Below are 18,364 nucleotides of genomic sequence, written 5' to 3' on the forward strand. Positions count from 1 at the left end.
GAACATATTTATGTACATAATGTAAATTTTATTTGCAGTTTTAGACCTGTATAAGAACATAAAAATATGATATGATTGAATCGTTAAGGCTCGTAAACAAGCTCGAATGATATTATTGAATCGTTAAGGCTCGTAAACAAGCTCGAGTTCGACTCAAACCTGGGCAAGCTCGGTTCGAGTTCGGCTCGTCATAATTTTCATTGAGTTCGGCTCGAGCTCGAGTTCGCTAAAAAACTTAACGAACGAATCTGAGTATTCTAATATTCGGCTCGATTCGGCTCGTTTACAGCCCTAACTACAAGTTAGACTTTTCGCATAATTAATACCCCTTAAAATCCCATAAGTGCAATACGTTTTCTAGTTCCACGTTTCAAGCAAAAATTAAAGGATTCATGAGCAAATTCTAGAGCTAATTTTAGAAGAAAAGCAAACAAAAATTAAACATCAAGCAAAAAATGCAATTCACGAGCAAAACTAGAGGTAATTTGAGAAGAGACTTAAAAAAAAGTAATCCCCTGGATTTGAAGGGGCATTTTCGCAATCAAAAATGCTACAGGGACCGAATTGGGGGACCGAATTCGGACCGACGGCCGCCGGCGGGCCGTCTCCGGCCACCGGACGGCCGATCCGAGCCGTCCAAAAATTCTAAAAAAAAAAACCGAGGGGCCCCACGCGGGAATCAACGTCATCCGAGGTGTGTAGGGTGCTTGATCGGAGCACCCCTTTTCGTGTGTATATGTATATATACATATACACACGAAAAGGGGTGCTCCGATCAAGCACCCTACACACCTCGGATGACGTTGATTCCCGCGTGGGGCCCCTCGGTTTTTTTTTTTAGAATTTTTGGACGGCTCGGATCGGCCGTCCGGTGGCCGGAGACGGCCCGCCGGCGGCCGTCGGTCCGAATTCGGTCCCCCAATTCGGTCCCTGTAGCAACACTCTTTCGCAATGTAAGTGGTGTAGTGAATGACAATTAAGTCATGCAATGAATGAGTTTTGGCAGAACAAAAAAGATTTTGGCAGGAACAAAAGTGGTTTTTGCATTATCAGCTCCCTTAATCTATTACCACTTAAATAAGAAATTTTGCAAATCTAGAAACTTTCTTATACTATTCTTCTCTTTTTTTTTTGTTCAGAGTGTTTGGCTACTGAATTTTAGATTAATTATTTATCGATATTTTTTGGAACCCATTTTGAACTTTACAAAAATGATTCAAACCGTCTATTATTTTTAATATTTTTTATTGATTCCCACAAAAATTTAGCTCTATTCAATTAGTACGAATTCTTAAAAAATCTTTACTAATATTGGATTGAACTAATTTTTTACAAGAATTTATATAAAAATATTTTAAAAATAATAAACGATTTGAATTAACTTAGTGTGATCCATGGGTCGCACCAAAAATCAATAAATAATTAATCATCTTGCCTATTTAAGTATATGTATTGAGCACCAAACAAAACCAAATGGGTAGTGGTATGTTGTGCCAAAACACTGCCGTTTTGACCGTTATTTCGTATTGAATTATTATATTCCTACCTTAAATAAGGCCTCGGGCTGATCTGATTTAACGGCAATAAATTCGTATTTCCATACAAAGAGGTTCCCATTCCAGTTCACACTGTCTCTTGACTCTTGAGGATTGTGGAAGCAAATATCTCTCTCTCTCTCTCTCTCTCTCTCTCTCTCTCTCTCTCTCTCATCCCAGCATAATCTGATTACAGTCAATTAGAATATATTCTTTAAAGATTTCTACCCGTCAGATTACCTGAACCCCAAGTAATTTAATTTAAAATAGCCCAAAGAAATCAGCACCAAGAAGTTTCCTTTAAATCACAGCCAACCGTCCCAAATCTCTTCCTTAGGGTTACCCTTTTCCAAGCTTGTTCCTTACGCCGTCTACTTGTTATATTGAACGAGAAACTATTTCTTATTCGTGCACATTTTTCTGGTCCGAAGAAGAAGCAGCAAAGGCAACCTGGCGAAAACGAGGTTAGATCTCAAATCCCACCTCCTTTCACTTTCAACTTCTTGATCTTTCTTGTTTTGTTTTCCTGTTTTACTCTTGTGTTAGATCTCAAAACCCATTCCGTCGTTTTCAGCTTATTAAATCTGTCTTGTTAATTCTTGTTTTGTTTGTCTTCTGCGTAAAAAACGTGTTTAATTTCACATATAATTATGGGATTTGGAATCTTTTTAACGGTTCTGGGTAATAGTTCTTGTCTGATTAGTTTATCCGGAGACGTGTTGGGATTGCATTGTTTTTTCAATATGTTAGGTCCTACAATCCGTCAGCTCGTTTCTTAATGCGGTTTAGTTTTGTTTTTAGCGGAAATTACCCAATTCTCTTTCGATGCTTTTGTCTTCGCCGGGAAAAAGTTAGGAAATTGGTTCATGATTTCATATCATGTAATGGGTAGACTGCGTGGAACATTGATACTATTAGTTTCTGTAGGCCTCTTTGGGCGGAATTATCGGTTGCTTAAATACCAATAACAAAATTTGGAGCACCGGTCAAAGGACTCAAAACTCGTAATTTTACGATGTTGAAGGTTGCGTGGGGAATAAATTTCGATTAAGCTGGTCCGCATACACCCTTATTTGAATTTTCAATTCCTGGTTTTCTCTGTGTGTGTATGTTTGTACATGCTCATGTTTATTTCTCGATTTCAATGTCGGTTTCTATTTATTTTCTCGGGTTCTGTCTTGTTAACTTCTATTGACTTGTTTCGGGGCAAGTCCCATTATTTATCTTTCTTATGAAGATCCGTTTCTTTTTGTTGTTTATTGGTTTTCCAAAGTTCGAATTAGTTTCTTGTAAAATGGAGATGATGGGTTAGTTTTTAATCTTTGTTAAGAAAACACGGTGAAAGCCTAATAGAAACACTAGATGCAAGGCCTGCAAATAGGGTGATTTTTTTTCTTTATAGACTTCTTTACTGGAACTTGAGAAAGATGTTATCTATTGTTTAAACTTTTCCGGTCATGTTGCAAGCTGCAAAACACAGCTGAATCTCAGAACCTTACCCTATGGCATAGATTTAGATGCATTTTTAAAAAAACTTACCAATATAATGCAACTTTTGCATTGCAGTTGAGATTTGTACCATCTAATTAATCTTTTTACATCCTTTTTCACTTGGTGATTGTTTTTCTTTAATTTTTGTTCCATTTGACAGTCAGTTACCTCGTGTGCACATTAAAGATTTCGTTTCCAAAGTTGCTGAAGATTTTCTTTCACTCTGGCCGCTGCAAGAAAGTCAGACTCTTCTCGCACCTCTAAGTGGGTGTGGGGTGTTGATGAAGAGCTAATTCGTCTTTTGAGGAGATCAAGATCATCACACATCTGGAGACTTTGCCGTGTTTCAGAGGGTTTGTCTCTTGACTATGGCTAAGGTCACCGTGGAATAAGTGCCAAGAACTTCGGTGGTAGCATGTGATTGTAAATTAGAGAAGGCAGGTCTTAGTTTCAGGTTTCTGGGCCCAACTGGGCAGGATAGTTAGTTGTTGATAGTTTTCAAAATAGGAAAAAGATTTGGTTGAATGCGAATGAAGCTTTAGTTAGTTCCAAAAAAAAAAATGGTTAGGTTTTCATGCTTCCACGCCCACGGCCATTCTACAAAACCAAAGGTATGTGGAAGAAAGATTTATGGCTGATTTTTGTTTTTAATTTACATAATTGTGGGGAGCAGTCAGTTGACGTTTTCTGAATCAGTGTTCATCTCTGTTAATCAGAAAACAGTTCAACTATCTGTTGAAGCAATGCTGAAGACAATGGAAGATTGTTCTAAAAATCCGTCCGTTAAGGATTTTAAAGATTCTTGTGGCGTAAAAGATTCATTACCTCTGAAAGTTCAAGGAGATGCTGTTCCCAATAATATGGCTAACCATGTCATATCTTCGTCGTCCATTGAACGTTACTGGAAATCAGATGAAATTAACGGCAACTATAATGTTGAGAGTGACGGAGGGCTCCAACATTCTGGACGTATTAAGAAAAGCCTGTCTTTGGGAAGTGGACTGGATAGAGAGGGTAGGGTTTCTGTTGGAAATAACTCGGAGGATGAGGCAGAGATAGGATATTCCTGTGACGGATCATTGGGTCGCAATGGGATGGTGGTCCCAGTTGGCGGCAAGGATACAGAAATCAACCTGGCCAATAGATATCAAGAAGCTCCACCCTCTGATTCTCTCCAAGGGAATCATGACTCTATATTCTCGATTGAAGATTCACAACAATTGGAAAAAGAAGGTCGTGAAAACGAAATTCAGTGTTCTTCTGGTGAGTGCAAAGTTGAGTCTAGTGATACACCTCGTGACCCTTTTGCTATTGGGAAGTCAAAATCTTTACCGAACATAGATTTCTCTGGTGAAAATCCTGCTCTCATGTACTTGGCACCTCAATCGAGATCGTCTGAAGACCTCACCATTCTTGATTTGAGGAGGAAGGAGATGGTAACTCATGAGATAGCAACAGGTGTGATGAACGAACAAGAAAGAGATGAGGGTAGGTTAAATAAGGGAAAAAGTATTTGTGAGGATGGTTACGATTCTTATAACTATGTTGGTTCGGCAAAAGACTGGATAGTACCCATCACTGTAGAGGAGCATTTGCATGGAGAATCTTCAACACCCCAGTGGGAGGAAATACCGAGCAAGGATTTGAAGATCAAACGCATCGAGGAGTGGGTTGTTGACCTACAACATTGCAGCCCTTTGGAAGGGACAAATGATGCAATACCCAATGTAGATGATTATCATGTGCAGAAAGGGTACACTGTTGTGGACAATTTGTTGGCTGCGAGATATGATGGTAGGGTCACCCCCGGTATGGAAGCTGCAAAGAAATGCATCTCTTCTTTCAGTGCTGCCACTACCTCAGCTCAGCTGGCAAATCATGGGTTGGTGGTTATCCCATTTCTTAGCGCTTTTGTAAGCCTAAGGGCTCTCAACTTATCTGGAAATGCCATAGGTTGGTGTCTTGTTTATATTCTATGCATCTTATAAATGACTGATGAGTTGTTTCGGCTCATTGACTCATTGTTACTGTTTACTTTTTGCAGTTAGGATAACGGCTGGTGCTCTTCCTCGAGGACTCCACAGTTTGAATCTATCAAAAAATAGTATCTCCACCATTGAGGGTTTGCGTGAACTTACAAGGCTTCGTGTGCTTGACCTGAGCTACAATCGAATTGTGAGAATTGGACATGGTATGGCACCTTTTAGAAAAATATAATTCCACATTTCTTGTCTCTTCTATTTTGTTTTAAGAGTCTTGTTATGTTTAGATTGTCTTTGCTAGGAGTCTTGCTATGTGTTTACTAGGAGTCTTGCTATGTGTTTATTGTGTTTCTTCCAAAATTGTTGGGCTGTTAGCTATGGTTGTAATGTTGTACTGATCTGTAAAACATTACATACGGTTTGATTTTGTTAAAATATGAACTTTTTAGCTAGTATGCCGAAAGTAGTCTTGCATGCTAGGTTTTCGTTTGTTCTGAGCATTTGGATCAGCCTCAACTTATGCCTACGGGCCTTGAGAAACCTACAAACACTGCACATTCTGTGCCACAAATTCAACTCAACTCTCTCTCTCTCGCACCTTTCTTCAGCTTGTTCCTCTCCGTCTATTCAAGACAAGGGCAGGCTGCCCACATACATAGAGGTGTTAAGGTGTCAAAGTGGTCGAAGAAGACCACAAGATAGTTCCTGATTACACCTTTGTTCGTTAATGAATACCACCATTTTATCAAGGATGTATTTTCTGATTACATCCCTGATAAAGAGGGGTTTGCGGGGCAACGTACTATGGCAATGATCAGGTTTCCATTGAACTTTGGTGGAATTGAAATACCTGATCTTTTACTTCCATACAACTACTCAACTTGAACTTGGTGACGCAATATTCATTTTGTTTAAGATTCTCTGATTTATCTTGTTTTTCTTGTAGTATTTTCTTATGAAAAGCCCACCCTCAGACCCAAACCTACACAGTAGCTATTTTTAGATGTTTTGCTTGCTCCTAATATATTTTCTTCTATTCATTCGCAAGGCCTAGCTTCTTGTTCCTCTTTGAAAGAGCTATACTTGGCTGGAAACAAAATCAGCGAGGTTGAAGGCCTTCACCGCCTCCTAAAACTAAACGTCCTTGATCTGCGCTTCAACAAAATCTCCACGGCCAAATGTCTTGGTCAACTTGCTGCTAACTACAATTCCTTACAAGCAGTCAGCCTTGAAGGAAACCCAGCCCAGAAGAACGTAGGGGACGAACAGCTCAAGAAATATCTTATGGGTGTTCTTCCTCATTTAACTTACTTCAACAGGCAGTCTGTTAAAGCTGGCACCTTGAAGGATGTGGCAGATCGTTCAACTCGACTGGGCATAACTGCTGATAGGGGGCTTAGATCGGATCACAAGAATTTGCGGAAAGCAACTCATGGTGCTGCTTCTGCTCTCAAGACTCCATTGACTTCCTCCGCTAATGGTCGTAGAGGTCAAGCAGTGGTGTCACCGAAACCGTCCAAGGGAAAACCTGGGCGGCTGCCTCCAGTTGGGACTAAAACTGCAACTAGTCATCGGCAAAATCTATATGATTTTAGCAGCAAACTTCTGAGCTTCAGACCTGATCTGTCCATGCGGAGGAGTCGGAGTGAGGGAACTCTTGCAGCTCTTTAATCTTGGTTTGTGCTCTATATATGACAATATATGTGTGGTTATGGGTGTGGTTTTTTGCGGGTTTTCTGGTTATTTGTGGATTTAGCACGACAGTTTCCGACGCTGTCAGAAAATAAGTTTTTAGGCTTTGAGAACGCTATTCCAACTGAACTGCAAATGTTGCGTATTGTACCATTTTTATTGCCCTTGTTTGAACTCGTTGCTTTTGGTGATTGTGGAGTTTTTTTTTAAAGCCATGCTTCTTGTATTCCTTTTCTTCTCTATTGCGTGCAGTGTTTACAGGTAGGGCTGATAAATGACCCGTACGGCTTGTTCAAGTTTAGCTCGAAAACTTAATGAGCTTTAAAGTACGTTCAAGGTTTACTTGTTTATCAGGTGAACTGATTTGAAACAAACTTTAATTGAGCCAATCTTGAGTACCTTGAATGTTTATAAAACTACATGCTCAAAGAGCCGAGCAGTAAGTTGTTCAAACTTGGTTTGAAAACTTGCCAAGTTTGAAAGTAGGTATATATCCTGGGTTGTCTTATGTAGCGAGATAATCTCGAACGTTTTTAATGAGGTAAAATGAGCTTGAATTTGAATAGCTTGGTTTATTTCTCACCTGTATTTACAAGTCAAACTTACAGGGGGTTTACCTGGACATGGCTAGTGATGCATACATGGTTACTGACTAAAACCATCTGGTCACACTAAAGAATGTTTCAACATCATATCTCTGTACGAGGTACTGGGATATCCAGGACCAGGATTCGAATGCAAGAAGGCTCAATTCTAGAGAGAAACTTGGAAGAGCTTGGAGGATTAGGAGGGCAAAGAGTGGCATGCATCACAATTCAAGTAGAGCTAGGCTAGAGTACTGTAAACACACGAGGGGAGATTGTCGGAGCCATGACACAAGAGTCACAGTTGTGTTTGTAGATCATTCAAGACAATCTCATGCCAGCTTTAATCGATCTCGAGTCTCGGTTAATGTTTATGCGAAATAGATTATTGAGCCGAGCTGAGCATTGAAACGTATCAAGTTGCAAAATGTAAAGACCTGTATTTTATGAAAATGATTTGAAGGTTTTATAAATGCTAGAATATTGAATAAATGAGAAATTGTAAGTTTATTTGATTTGGGCCCAAATGATAGAATTGTTATTTGAGGAAGTGTGAGTGTAATTGGTTTGGGTGCTAGTATATAAACGGTGTGTGTGTTGTAGGAGAACAAAATCCCACACCTCTCTCTCTCTCTCTCTCTCTCTCTCTCTCTCTCTCTCTCTCTCTCTCTCTCTCCGGCCCTCTCACTCTCTCTCACACTCTCTCACCCAAAAACTTCATCAATCACATGAAACCCGTGAATTCTGACCTTCAATCCACCTCCTACGCGTGATTTAAGTCTTGGATCGCGTGGGTTGTGCTAGAACTCGTTCTTGGAGGATTTGGAGCTTGGAAAGCTAGGGCTTGCTTGTTTGATCATGAGATAGAAGCTTCTAACTTCGAGGTAGGGATTTCTTACTCACTTATGTGTTTTGAGTTGATTTCGTGCTTAAATCGAGCCTTGATCGTCCTCCTTTATCTCCTTGAAAAGCTGTCAAAATCTGTAGAAAATCGCCAAAACCGCATTGGTATCGATCCCCGTGCATGGGAGATCGATCCCCCATTTTCATTTTCAGACCAGCTGTGCCAGGGATCGATCCCTGCTGAGTCCTCTTTGTACAACAACTTTGTTGTTTTGTGTTTCCTCGACCGTATTGAGCCCCGAACACCTCTAAACCCTTTCGGACACCTTTTAACCTATTTCAAGCATGTTTAATTGAATACCTTTGGTTAATCTAAGTTACCCTCGTCTCATTCGTCTCCCGTTAGTAAAGAAAGAATAGTAATCTAATCGGTTAACGCTTGAATCGAAATACTTCTAATGAGATTGATTGTACTCGGGGATGATTATGGCATGATGTGGGGAACAAAATATAGACACGTTAGATACTATGACATGAAATGGTGGTCGGTGAATTGAAAAAAAAAAATATCGTGGAGAGATTATCGAACATCGTAGGCTATAAGGTATGACATGGGGTGCATTGTTGGTCGATGAAGGTTTGCCTAGCGGTCTGGATGAGAATAGGATAACTCGTATCCTCGTGCTTTGTCTTGTTAATCTTCTTAGGTTCCTTTGGCACTTGTTCTATAAGATTTTTGTCTAGAACCTAGCAAGTGGTGTATCATGCAGTCATTGTGGGTTCGGTGCGTGACGAAGGACGTCGTGATAAACTTTGAGGAATAACGTGAACTTAAGGTATTTTATCAATGTACAATGGGACATATTTATGAGTTTGTAATACATTGTGTGATGATGAATGAAATAATGTGACCTTGGAAAATGTTGTTTTCTTGTATACAGATTGATAATGCATGTGTGTATGTGTGAGTTGATAATTTTGAATTGAGGGTCCTGAAACGCAAGGTGTGATAATGCGGAAACCCAGGTGGAGAGAATTCACTGTAACGCAAGGTGTGGTAATACAATTGAGTGTCTCACATGATGAAGTAAGTTATGATTGATTATAGAAGTTCATGTTGTTGTTTGGGCGGTGCATTGCTTGAGATAGTAACTGTTAAAAGAGGGAAATAAACGATTGATTTCATCAAAGTTTTTGAAAATGAAGGAATTTGGTTTTGGAAAAATGATTTTTATGAAAAATCCTTCGGTATTCCTGAGCGAATCAACGGTTCCGGTATTTGGGTACAAATCAACGAATTCCGGTATTCAAGCTCGAATTAACGGAGCTTGACCCGTAAAGGTCGAGAGTTTTCTTGAAATCATTTTGGCAACCAAAAAGGGATGTTTTTATGAAAAGAGGCTTGATGATGAATGGTAAGAAATGAGAGAGTTAATTGTGGCACTCACTTGAGGAGTTTTAAAATGGTTTGAGAAACTGTCATGAGTTATCTAGATTGGTGTGTGCTTAACGTTGCCCCTAGTTTGACGTATGAATGGTTAGGAATGTCTTTAAGACGTATAAAATCCCGTAGTCGTAGTCCGTCGGTTCATTGTGGTGTCCCTTTGTATATCTTGTCCGTTTATTGGAAATCATTCACTCTTATTGCATGTTTCATCGCATTTACATATAACTTGAATATAGAATTCTCTACTGGGCAAGTGTAGCTCAACCTATCATTTTCAAGTAAAAAGTAAGAAACTTGACGTGGCGTGCATATCGTGCTTGTTGATCATTTCATACGAAGATATAAAAGCGGTGATAATCTGCATTGGATTTGAAAGTAGTATTTAGAAGGATGATTAATGTAAATTGTAATATTATTTTGGTATTTTGAATAACTTGGGACTTCGAGCCAGGAGTGTAACGCTTGAATTTAAATATGTGAATAGGGGAAAAATGTTATTTGGGTATTATTGGTACTCCAGTGGTGATCTTACTTATCGTAAATTATTATTTATGTTGAAAATCGAGGGCATGATACAAAACGGGTTTGTTTTCAATAACAAGCCAATATCAAGTGAGTTTTTAGCAAGCCGACATGGTTAAACTCACGGTAGAGAGAAGGATGGATATCTTCTACCTGGCTGCAACCATGTAAATTCATCACAGATGGATATTTGGGTATTTTCGGTACTCCAGTGGGGATCTTATTTATCGTAAACGATTACTCCATTATTTATGTTGAAAATCGAGGACGTGACACAAAACGGGTTTGTTTTCAATGACAAGCCAATATCGAGTGAGTTTTTAGCAAGCCGACATGGTTAAACTCACGGTAGAGAGAAGGATGGATATCTTCTACCTGGCTGCAACCATGTGAATTCATCACAGAGCCTCTTTTCCTGGTTGAATATGAAGATTCAACCCCCAGTTCTAAATTTCTGATAAGGCGAACCGGGAAGTACAATGTTCTTTCTGTTTTCCAAGTCATCAGAGACTATTGCAGTAACTACAAACTGAATTCTCCCCATTCCACAACCGGAAAAAAAAAAAAAACACGACCATGTTGTGCTCATGAACCACAACATCAAAGGAAAAACATGATTTTTATTCTTTTATGTTGAGCATTCTTTTAAGTATGAAGACACACGGACTCATCACGACCAGCCAATGAGTATTAATACTCGTGCGTGCACAAGGCAACTTTGCGGGATGCAGAGGAGAAAAGGAACACACTACTGTAACAAAAAATTTAACTGCAAAGTCTACGTGACACAAACATCTCCACCCTGCCCCGTGCTCTCCACCTTCATCACCTTCTCTTCCCTTTTCTTTCACATATTTCATCGCATTCTTGAATTTCTTTTCTACGTACAAATCTTGATTCCTGATGGCCAGCAGCGTCAATTTTCTGGGGAAGAAAAAAGAAAGTTCCAGATACAAAATCAGTACCTGATGATACACTAAATCATGGTACAAAATGCCTATGACCACTGCACGGCGTAGAGATAAACAACAAAGCAGTATATAGTTATAGCAACTGAAGAGGCGTGGAGATAAACAATAAAGTAGTATTATAGCACCTGAAGAACGAAGTGCAATGACAACAATCCGTGAGATTACACCAAATGCCAACCCCAGCCTTTCAGGCCTTAGATTAAACCCAAGGTTATAGCAGCCATTTAGGCAACGATTGTATTCTGACTTCGAATATTTCCAAAGTTCTTATGTGACGATATTAAAGAGATTACTGTAAAACAAAATAAAAAAAGTAAAATATATTTCTTGGGAAACAGGTATCCTTTACGTATCCTAGGCAACTTAAACCAGTTTCGTGAAGCATGGGTTAACAATTTCTGGTTAAAAAGATTAGTTATATGCAGGCACCAAAGGGTATAGGAATCAGGCCACATTTCGTCCTCTAATTTTATAAAAACATCAAAAAAACTTAAGAGAAATATGAGCAACCTATGGATTAAGAATACGCATCGGTTTGTGAATCAACAGTTACATGTAACCAAAAAGATATAGCTATTGCCCTAGCCCCTAAGCCCCAGTTAACAAGTGACGTGTAGCAGCAACAATTATCAGCAAGACTTCATTTCAATAACCAAGCTTTGTGTTTATATAAACGTCTAACGCTTACTTTGATTTAGGAAGGGGGCAGGGGCCAAACCCTTTCCCATCTAGCCCAACCCCAACAGCGATAAAGTTAAGACTACATTACTTTGATCCATATTTCGAAAACAATAACTAAGCTTCATGGCTATGGCTATTACCACCAAAACTTGCTATGATAGGTCAAAACTAGTATCGCATTGAAGATTCAAGAATCACCGCTCCAAGTCATGTTCAATTCCATGGCAGTTTTAAGGATATAGGAAATTTCTTAGACTACAAACTAATAGGTTAAAACAAAATCATTTTTAAAAAAAGACTAACATTTCGATACTCCAGTTGAACTTCACATGCACAAAGTAAACCAACTCAACAGATACCCAACGCAGTAATATCAGACATATACAATCAGCCAATCACCAAACACCAAATATACATATGTATACATATATTTATGTATATAAAAAAAGCTGGATAAATTGCATCAACCCGAAATGAAATTACCCAAATGAAGCATGTGTCGTGATTGTGCCAAGCAGAATCAGAATCTTATTAACATTCAAATTCTGGACAGATACACTCCAAATACTAATGCCAAGCATAGTAGGATGAGTTTGACGTAAATTGATTTGTCTTAAAGATAAATTGATTTTATTTACTTTTAGTGATTCATGTTTAATCTTCTGCTAAAATATTTCGGATCCACGTCTACGAAAGAGATCACAAAATTAAAAATCTCTAGACTTAATCTTTCAGATTTCTGCTTCCACACCCCAAAAATACTACAACGAACACGAGCTGTTTCAGATGTTTCAATTTTTTTTCACGTGAAACTTTTTGTCCTTTAGTCGTAACTTTTTTTGTTTTTCAGATACTTAGATCTCATCAACACGAATGATTAACCTAAAAAACTTAGCTCGAATCTAACGAAACTTCAGAAAAGACGAAACCAACAAAGATACCAATATATCGGGTGTAACCGTATCAGAAGGCTCAAAAGCCCCTTACATAAGCCGCTACGATACACGCAATGACCGATATTTAAAACCTTGATATTCGCGCAATTCAAACTCCCAAACCTTTCTGTTCATCGTCAGCGTCGTGATACTCCAACTCCTCCTCCGGCACCGGATGCAGCTGATCCAACTCCTCCCCGACCCCCTCCTCGCCGTCTCCGCCGTCCTTCCCATCGGGATACCTGACCACCACCACGGGACAAACACAATGGTGCACGCAGTAATCACTAACACTCCCCAGCCTCCCTTTCCCACTCCTCCTCGTGGCTCCAAACCCTCTGCTCCCCATGATCACCGCGCTCAGCCCCAGCCTCTCCACCTCCAGGCACAGCCTCTCCTTCATATCATGATCCTTCACGATGTGGATCTTGTACGGTATGTGCGCGTCCACGAGGGGCCGGGCCAGGTCGTCGGTTTTTGTATTGGTGAAGTTGTCGAAGTCGTCCTCGAGTTTTTGTTTGGATTCCTCGGAGGGGGAGGGGGAGAGGAGGGGTTCGGCGAGGGTGGAGCCCCAGTCGGCGCCGTAGAGGACGGAGGTGGGGCGGACGTGGAGGAGGATCACGGCGTCGTTCTCGCGGAGGTAGTTCTGGACGGCCCACTTGACGGCGTAGGCGCTCTCGTCGCTTAGGTCCACAGCGATTGCGATGCGCCGCTGGGCCCCGGCGGTAGGGGTGATGGCCCGCAGCGCCGGCGCCGGGTTCGGTTGATCTGGTTTCGGGTTCATTCGTCGGGGGGCCTTCTGTTCTGAATGAGAGAGAGAGAGAGAGAGAGGTGTGACGGTCCTTAATTTATTTTTAGGTGGGGAGGTGACGATCTTTAATGAGGGGCAAATGGGGGTTGTTTGACGTGAAGGCAATAATCGATGGGTGCTTATTTAAAACACTTTTTAAAATTTTACGAGAAAAGTTTATTATTTTTAATTAAAAAATAAATATTTATTTTAAATAGTAAAACGGAATCTATGTTTTTGAAGCGAAGCCACAAGATATTGCAAAGTTCTACCACCTAATACTTACTCGAAATTCATACATTTAGTCTTGAGTCTAAGTAACCTTGTGACGGTGGCAGAAAATCTTGGAGCACCAGTGGTCCAAGAGCATTCAATAATTTCTTACAATTGAGACCCGACGATGCCGGACAGATAAGAGATTGCATCATCATTCACATGATTGAGGGTAAACTGTCTTCTTCTTCAAATGAGGCGTGTGGGTCTTAAAAAGTGCGACTATTTTATTAATTAAAAATTATATTATTGTGCTTCATGTTCACAAAAGTACATCCACTAAGAGCAAGTTTATCAGATAATGTAAAATGGCTACTTTAGCTATTTTACTTAAGGAGAACACAAAAAATAGGTTGTAGTAGAAGAGGTAAAAAGGAAGCTAAAATAGCTTTCAAGAATTGGTTAGGTATTAATAGAGAACCACTGTTCATTAGGAATTCAATTTTGTCTGATTATTTAATTCTCTCTCTCTCCCTTTTCCTTTCCCCTCTCTCTCATATTATAATAATAGGATAAAAGAAAAGGTTAAAAAAATATGAATTTTAATAGAGAATAGGTTAAATAGATAGTGTTGGTGTAGTATTGAAAGAAATGTGAGTAAGTAAAATGAAAAATGTGCACTGTTCACAAATTTTTTTAACTAAGTATTGGTAAACTTGCTCTAATGGGGTACTTAAGGCCCCGTTTCGGAAACGGAAATAAGTACTTATTTTTTAAGAAGGCAATTTCAAGCTCAAAAATTATGTGTTTACGTAAATAATTTTCCTATCAATATAGATCTTGTTTGATAGATCTCATTGAGATCTTTTATACGGTAAAAAAAAATTGAAAAATAATTTTTCATTTATATCATTTTTGAATTTAAAAATGTGAAATAAGTACTTATTTTTTAAGAAGGTATTCTGGAACGTAGCCTTAGGTGGTAACCCATTTTAATGTCAAGCTTTGGTGTTTGATGACTGTTGGCTAGGTAATCACGATCTGGTAGACACTACGTACGTACCATCACAATTTGTACCCAGAGACGTTCTTGGCCGTTGCATTGTTGCAATAGAAAGCGAAATCTATTACTCCACTATTGGAGAAATTATTCGCTGCCCCAAGGGCAACACGTGTATTTGTCGCCTCCCACCTTTTTTTTATCCGCTGCCGCCTTTTACCTTAAATCTACTTACATGCGTTTTCTTCTCTCCTGTCCTACTAGACACAGCCTTTTTTCTAAAATTAAGTGTTTCAAATTTCAATCCGTTTGAATGGGTGAGAAGATTTTATTTTTTTTATCATTTAATTCTAAAGGATCATAATTAAATTTTGACCATAGGGCTCTCGTTGATTAGCCCTAAAAAAGTCGTAGAATCAAATATCTCTTAGGATTAACCAACGAGAGCCCTAGAGTCAAAATTTAATTATGACCCTTTAGAATTAAATGATTAAAAAAATAAAATCTTCCCACACATTCAAACGGATTGAAATTTGAAGCACTTAATTTTTTAACCATATTTTTTAATATATAAACTGAAGGTTGAAAAATTAAGTGTTCCAAATTTCAATCCGTTTGAATGGGTGAGAAGATTTTATTTATCTGATCATTTAATTCTAAAGGGTCATAATTAAATTTTGACTCTAGGGCTCTCGTTGGTTAGTCCTAAGAGATATTTGATTCTACGACTTTCTTAGAGCTAATCAACGAAAGCCCTATGGTCAAAATTTAATTATGACCATTTAAAATTAAATGATAAAAAAATAAAATCTTCTCACCCATTCAAACGGATTGAAATTTGAAACACTTAATTTTTAAAAAAAAGCTGTGTCTAGTGGGACAGAAGAGAAGAAAACACATGTAAGTAGATTTAAGGTGAGAGGTGGCAACGGATCAAAAAAAAAGGTAGGAGGCGGCAAATACACGTGTTGCCCTTGGGGCAGCGAATAATTTCTCCCACTATTGGTTGCTTTCCTGAAACAAAAATGTCAGAGGCACGTCACTTTAATCACACATCAATCACACTCTTTACACATATAGATAGGTCTCATTGAAACAACCTCCGATCCACTAGGTGGAAGATAATATCTTACTAATAATTTCATAAAAGTTTGGATATCAATACATATATTATGGATATCAATATATTTTTATAATTATCAATACATTTTTCTCAAATATCAATGTATTTTTTATTTATTATCTATTTTCCATGCTCGAAAAGGACATTAGAAGAGGAGACTTCCTTGATCCTTCCTGGTAGAATCGATTTTTGTCCCAACTCCCAAGGTGTGGGGAGACCAATTTTGGTCACTTTTTACTTTCTACATCTCCGTTACTGATGGCGAGTGCAATCCGAGGGCCCGGTAAGAGCATGTGCACCAACAAAATGTATTTTATTTATTTAATAACTTATTTTTTTTATTTTATCTATTCAAATTTTTCTTAATTCCATACTAATTTTCTCTATCATACATCTTTATCCTTATAAAATATATTACTAAACAAGAGAGAGACAGAGAGAGGTAGAGAGAGATTGAGGGAGTGGTAGGGAAGGAAGAGAGAAATAATAATATTTTAAGGGTTTGCATTTGAATAGTCCTTGCTAGTTTTACTGAGCATTTTCCTGGAAGGAAAAATAAAATGCCTCTGTGTTTATCGAGACTGGTGCAAACCACTTTGGTGCCTTTGATTAGGTAAAATAACTAAAAGAGTGAGTTTGCCTACTCTTATGTACAGGCTCTAATAAGCAAAACTCTCTACAAGGGTATAGTGAGTAATCTTAACCGTCCGAAAGCGAATTTAAGGTTCGGCGGATTTTGAAACTCTTTCAAGAAGAGATTTTTTTTAAATCCGGACCGTTGAATGGTGAAATAGACCGCTGTACATGAATACTCATTACACCTTGTAGCGAGTTTGTTCACTACAGGGCCTCCGCTCCCTGGCGTGAGTATGCTCATTTTGAGTCTCATACCAATTATCAAGGACCTATTTTGTTCAAATGCATTTGTTAGGAGACTATGCACAAATTTAATTCAAAATATCGGTAAGTTGGTTGATCTAAAAGTTTTTTTTATCAAGATTAAGCACTTATTTGTACGTGATTGAGCTGAATTTTTGATAGCCTCCTAACAAATGAATTTGGACGAAATCAATAGATTCGGTTATCGAAGTGAGACTTCGAACCATCTAGGTTGTAGTCTAGTTGGTGGGAGTCACCACCTCTCTTTAACACCTATGCTAGTTCGAGCCCTGTGAGGCACATTTGTGCTGGTACTTAGTGATGCCACTAATAGGCTTTATTTCGAACCCAAAGGTGGACCGAATAGGGGGATTTCTCTTCGTTGTGCACCAGGTGATGCCGTGGTGATGGTCCGTTCTCTCGAACGGTAGCTATGGCTCGAACCGGACATTTCATTTGCAGGTAGGGAGCCTTTATGGTCACGCTCAATGAGAAGTTACTATGTTGGTCGCCTCCTCCCCCTTTAGATTATCAAACAAAAAAGTAAGACTTCGAATGAGTATACTCTCGCAAGAGTAAACAAAGCGAACAAAATTGCACTCAATATGTGAGTCATGAATTTTCTAGCCCTGGATTTAACAAAATAAAATAAAATAAATTAACTCTGAGGACTATGGAAGAATTTGTTATGCTGAGAAATTTCCCACTGCACTTTAATAAGTGAGAATTTTAAATTTTCCAATTTACTAAAGGAATGGAACGATTTCGGTGTCTCCACTCTTTTTGGAGACACCATAATTTTTGACATAACGGGATCATTACAAGCATAACCAAAACCATTACAAGCATAACAAAACCATAATAAGGCATAACCAACCAAGTTAGGCCTTGTTATGGTTCTGGTTAGAGCATCTCCAACCCTTTTTCATTTAGGCAGCAAAACTCCATTTTGGAGAATTCATGCATTCCAACCTATCTCCATTTGGGGTCTTCATTTTGGAGACTCAATTCTCATTCTCCATATTTGGAGAATCACCTTCCAAATGGAGACACATCTCCATTTTTCTCATTCACTAATATTTTATTTATTTATTTGCTAGAATTTTGTCAATTACATATAATTTTTACATTGCGCATCATTTTTCTACAAAATTGGTATCATTGGAAAGACAATAACAATTCCTTCAAAATGAGTTTAATATTAAGTATATGTAAATGCATTATGAAATAACATCAAATGTAAATTCAAACCATTTGAACTAATAATATTATTTTTTTCTCATTTACACTATCCTATCATTGTATTGGTTTGAATAATGAGTTGAAATAAGAATAAAAAACATGCATCTAATGAAAAGAGAAAAAAAAAAAAACAATATCGAACAATAAATGAAGGAAGAATTGAGGGAAGTTTTTTGAAGGTGAAAATGGAGAATTGAGTTGAAGTTGTTGATTCTCTAAAATTATTTTTGAATAGAATATATATTTTTTGAGTCTCCAAAATGGAGAAAAAGTGAGAGATGGGTTGAAGATGCTCTTATGCTTATAAGAGTTTTAATTATGTTTGTAATGATTTTGATTATACTCATAATGATTTTGTTGTGCAAAAATTACGATGTCTTCAAAATAGGTGGAGACACCGAAGTCATTCCCCTAAAGGAATACTATTATTGTAA

General features: G+C 38.4%; 2 protein-coding genes across 2 annotated transcripts; one reads left to right on the forward strand and one right to left on the reverse strand.

Moving 5' to 3' along the window:
- The first annotated feature begins 1,608 nt into the window (after nt 1-1,608).
- LOC131323102 (uncharacterized) lies at nt 1,609-6,906 on the forward strand. Its single transcript, XM_058354733.1, has 5 exons — nt 1,609-1,999; nt 3,187-3,637; nt 3,743-4,979; nt 5,071-5,217; nt 6,057-6,906. Exons 2-5 carry the CDS (start codon nt 3,587-3,589, stop codon nt 6,677-6,679), a joined length of 2,058 nt encoding a protein of 685 aa, XP_058210716.1. The 5' UTR covers nt 1,609-1,999; nt 3,187-3,586; the 3' UTR covers nt 6,680-6,906.
- A 3,790-nt stretch (nt 6,907-10,696) lies between these two features.
- On the reverse strand, nt 10,697-13,585 carry LOC131323107 (universal stress protein PHOS34). Its single transcript, XM_058354739.1, has 2 exons — nt 12,807-13,585; nt 10,697-11,020 (listed from the first exon to the last, which is right to left on the reverse strand). Exons 1-2 carry the CDS (start codon nt 13,465-13,467, stop codon nt 11,013-11,015), a joined length of 669 nt encoding a protein of 222 aa, XP_058210722.1. The 5' UTR covers nt 13,468-13,585; the 3' UTR covers nt 10,697-11,012.
- Between the last annotated feature and the right edge of the window lie 4,779 nt (nt 13,586-18,364).

The sequence above is a fragment of the Rhododendron vialii genome, chromosome 4a, assembly GCF_030253575.1.
Source record: "Rhododendron vialii isolate Sample 1 chromosome 4a, ASM3025357v1".
In the NCBI taxonomy this organism is placed as follows: Eukaryota; Viridiplantae; Streptophyta; class Magnoliopsida; order Ericales; family Ericaceae; genus Rhododendron; species Rhododendron vialii.

What these genes read in the sequence shown, in the direction of transcription:
- LOC131323102 (XM_058354733.1), top strand. Translation starts at nt 3,587, where the DNA reads ATGGTTAGGTTTTCATGCTTCCACGCCCACGGCCATTCTACAAAACCA. An exon ending in GCCATTCTACAAAACCAAAG is followed by an intron (nt 3,638 to 3,742) that starts GTATGTGGAAGA and finishes TCTGTTAATCAG; the next exon opens with AAAACAGTTCAACTATCTGT. An exon ending in AATTGTGAGAATTGGACATG is followed by an intron (nt 5,218 to 6,056) that starts GTATGGCACCTT and finishes TTCATTCGCAAG; the next exon opens with GCCTAGCTTCTTGTTCCTCT.
- LOC131323107 (XM_058354739.1), bottom strand. Translation starts at nt 13,467, where the DNA reads ATGAACCCGAAACCAGATCAACCGAACCCGGCGCCGGCGCTGCGGGCC.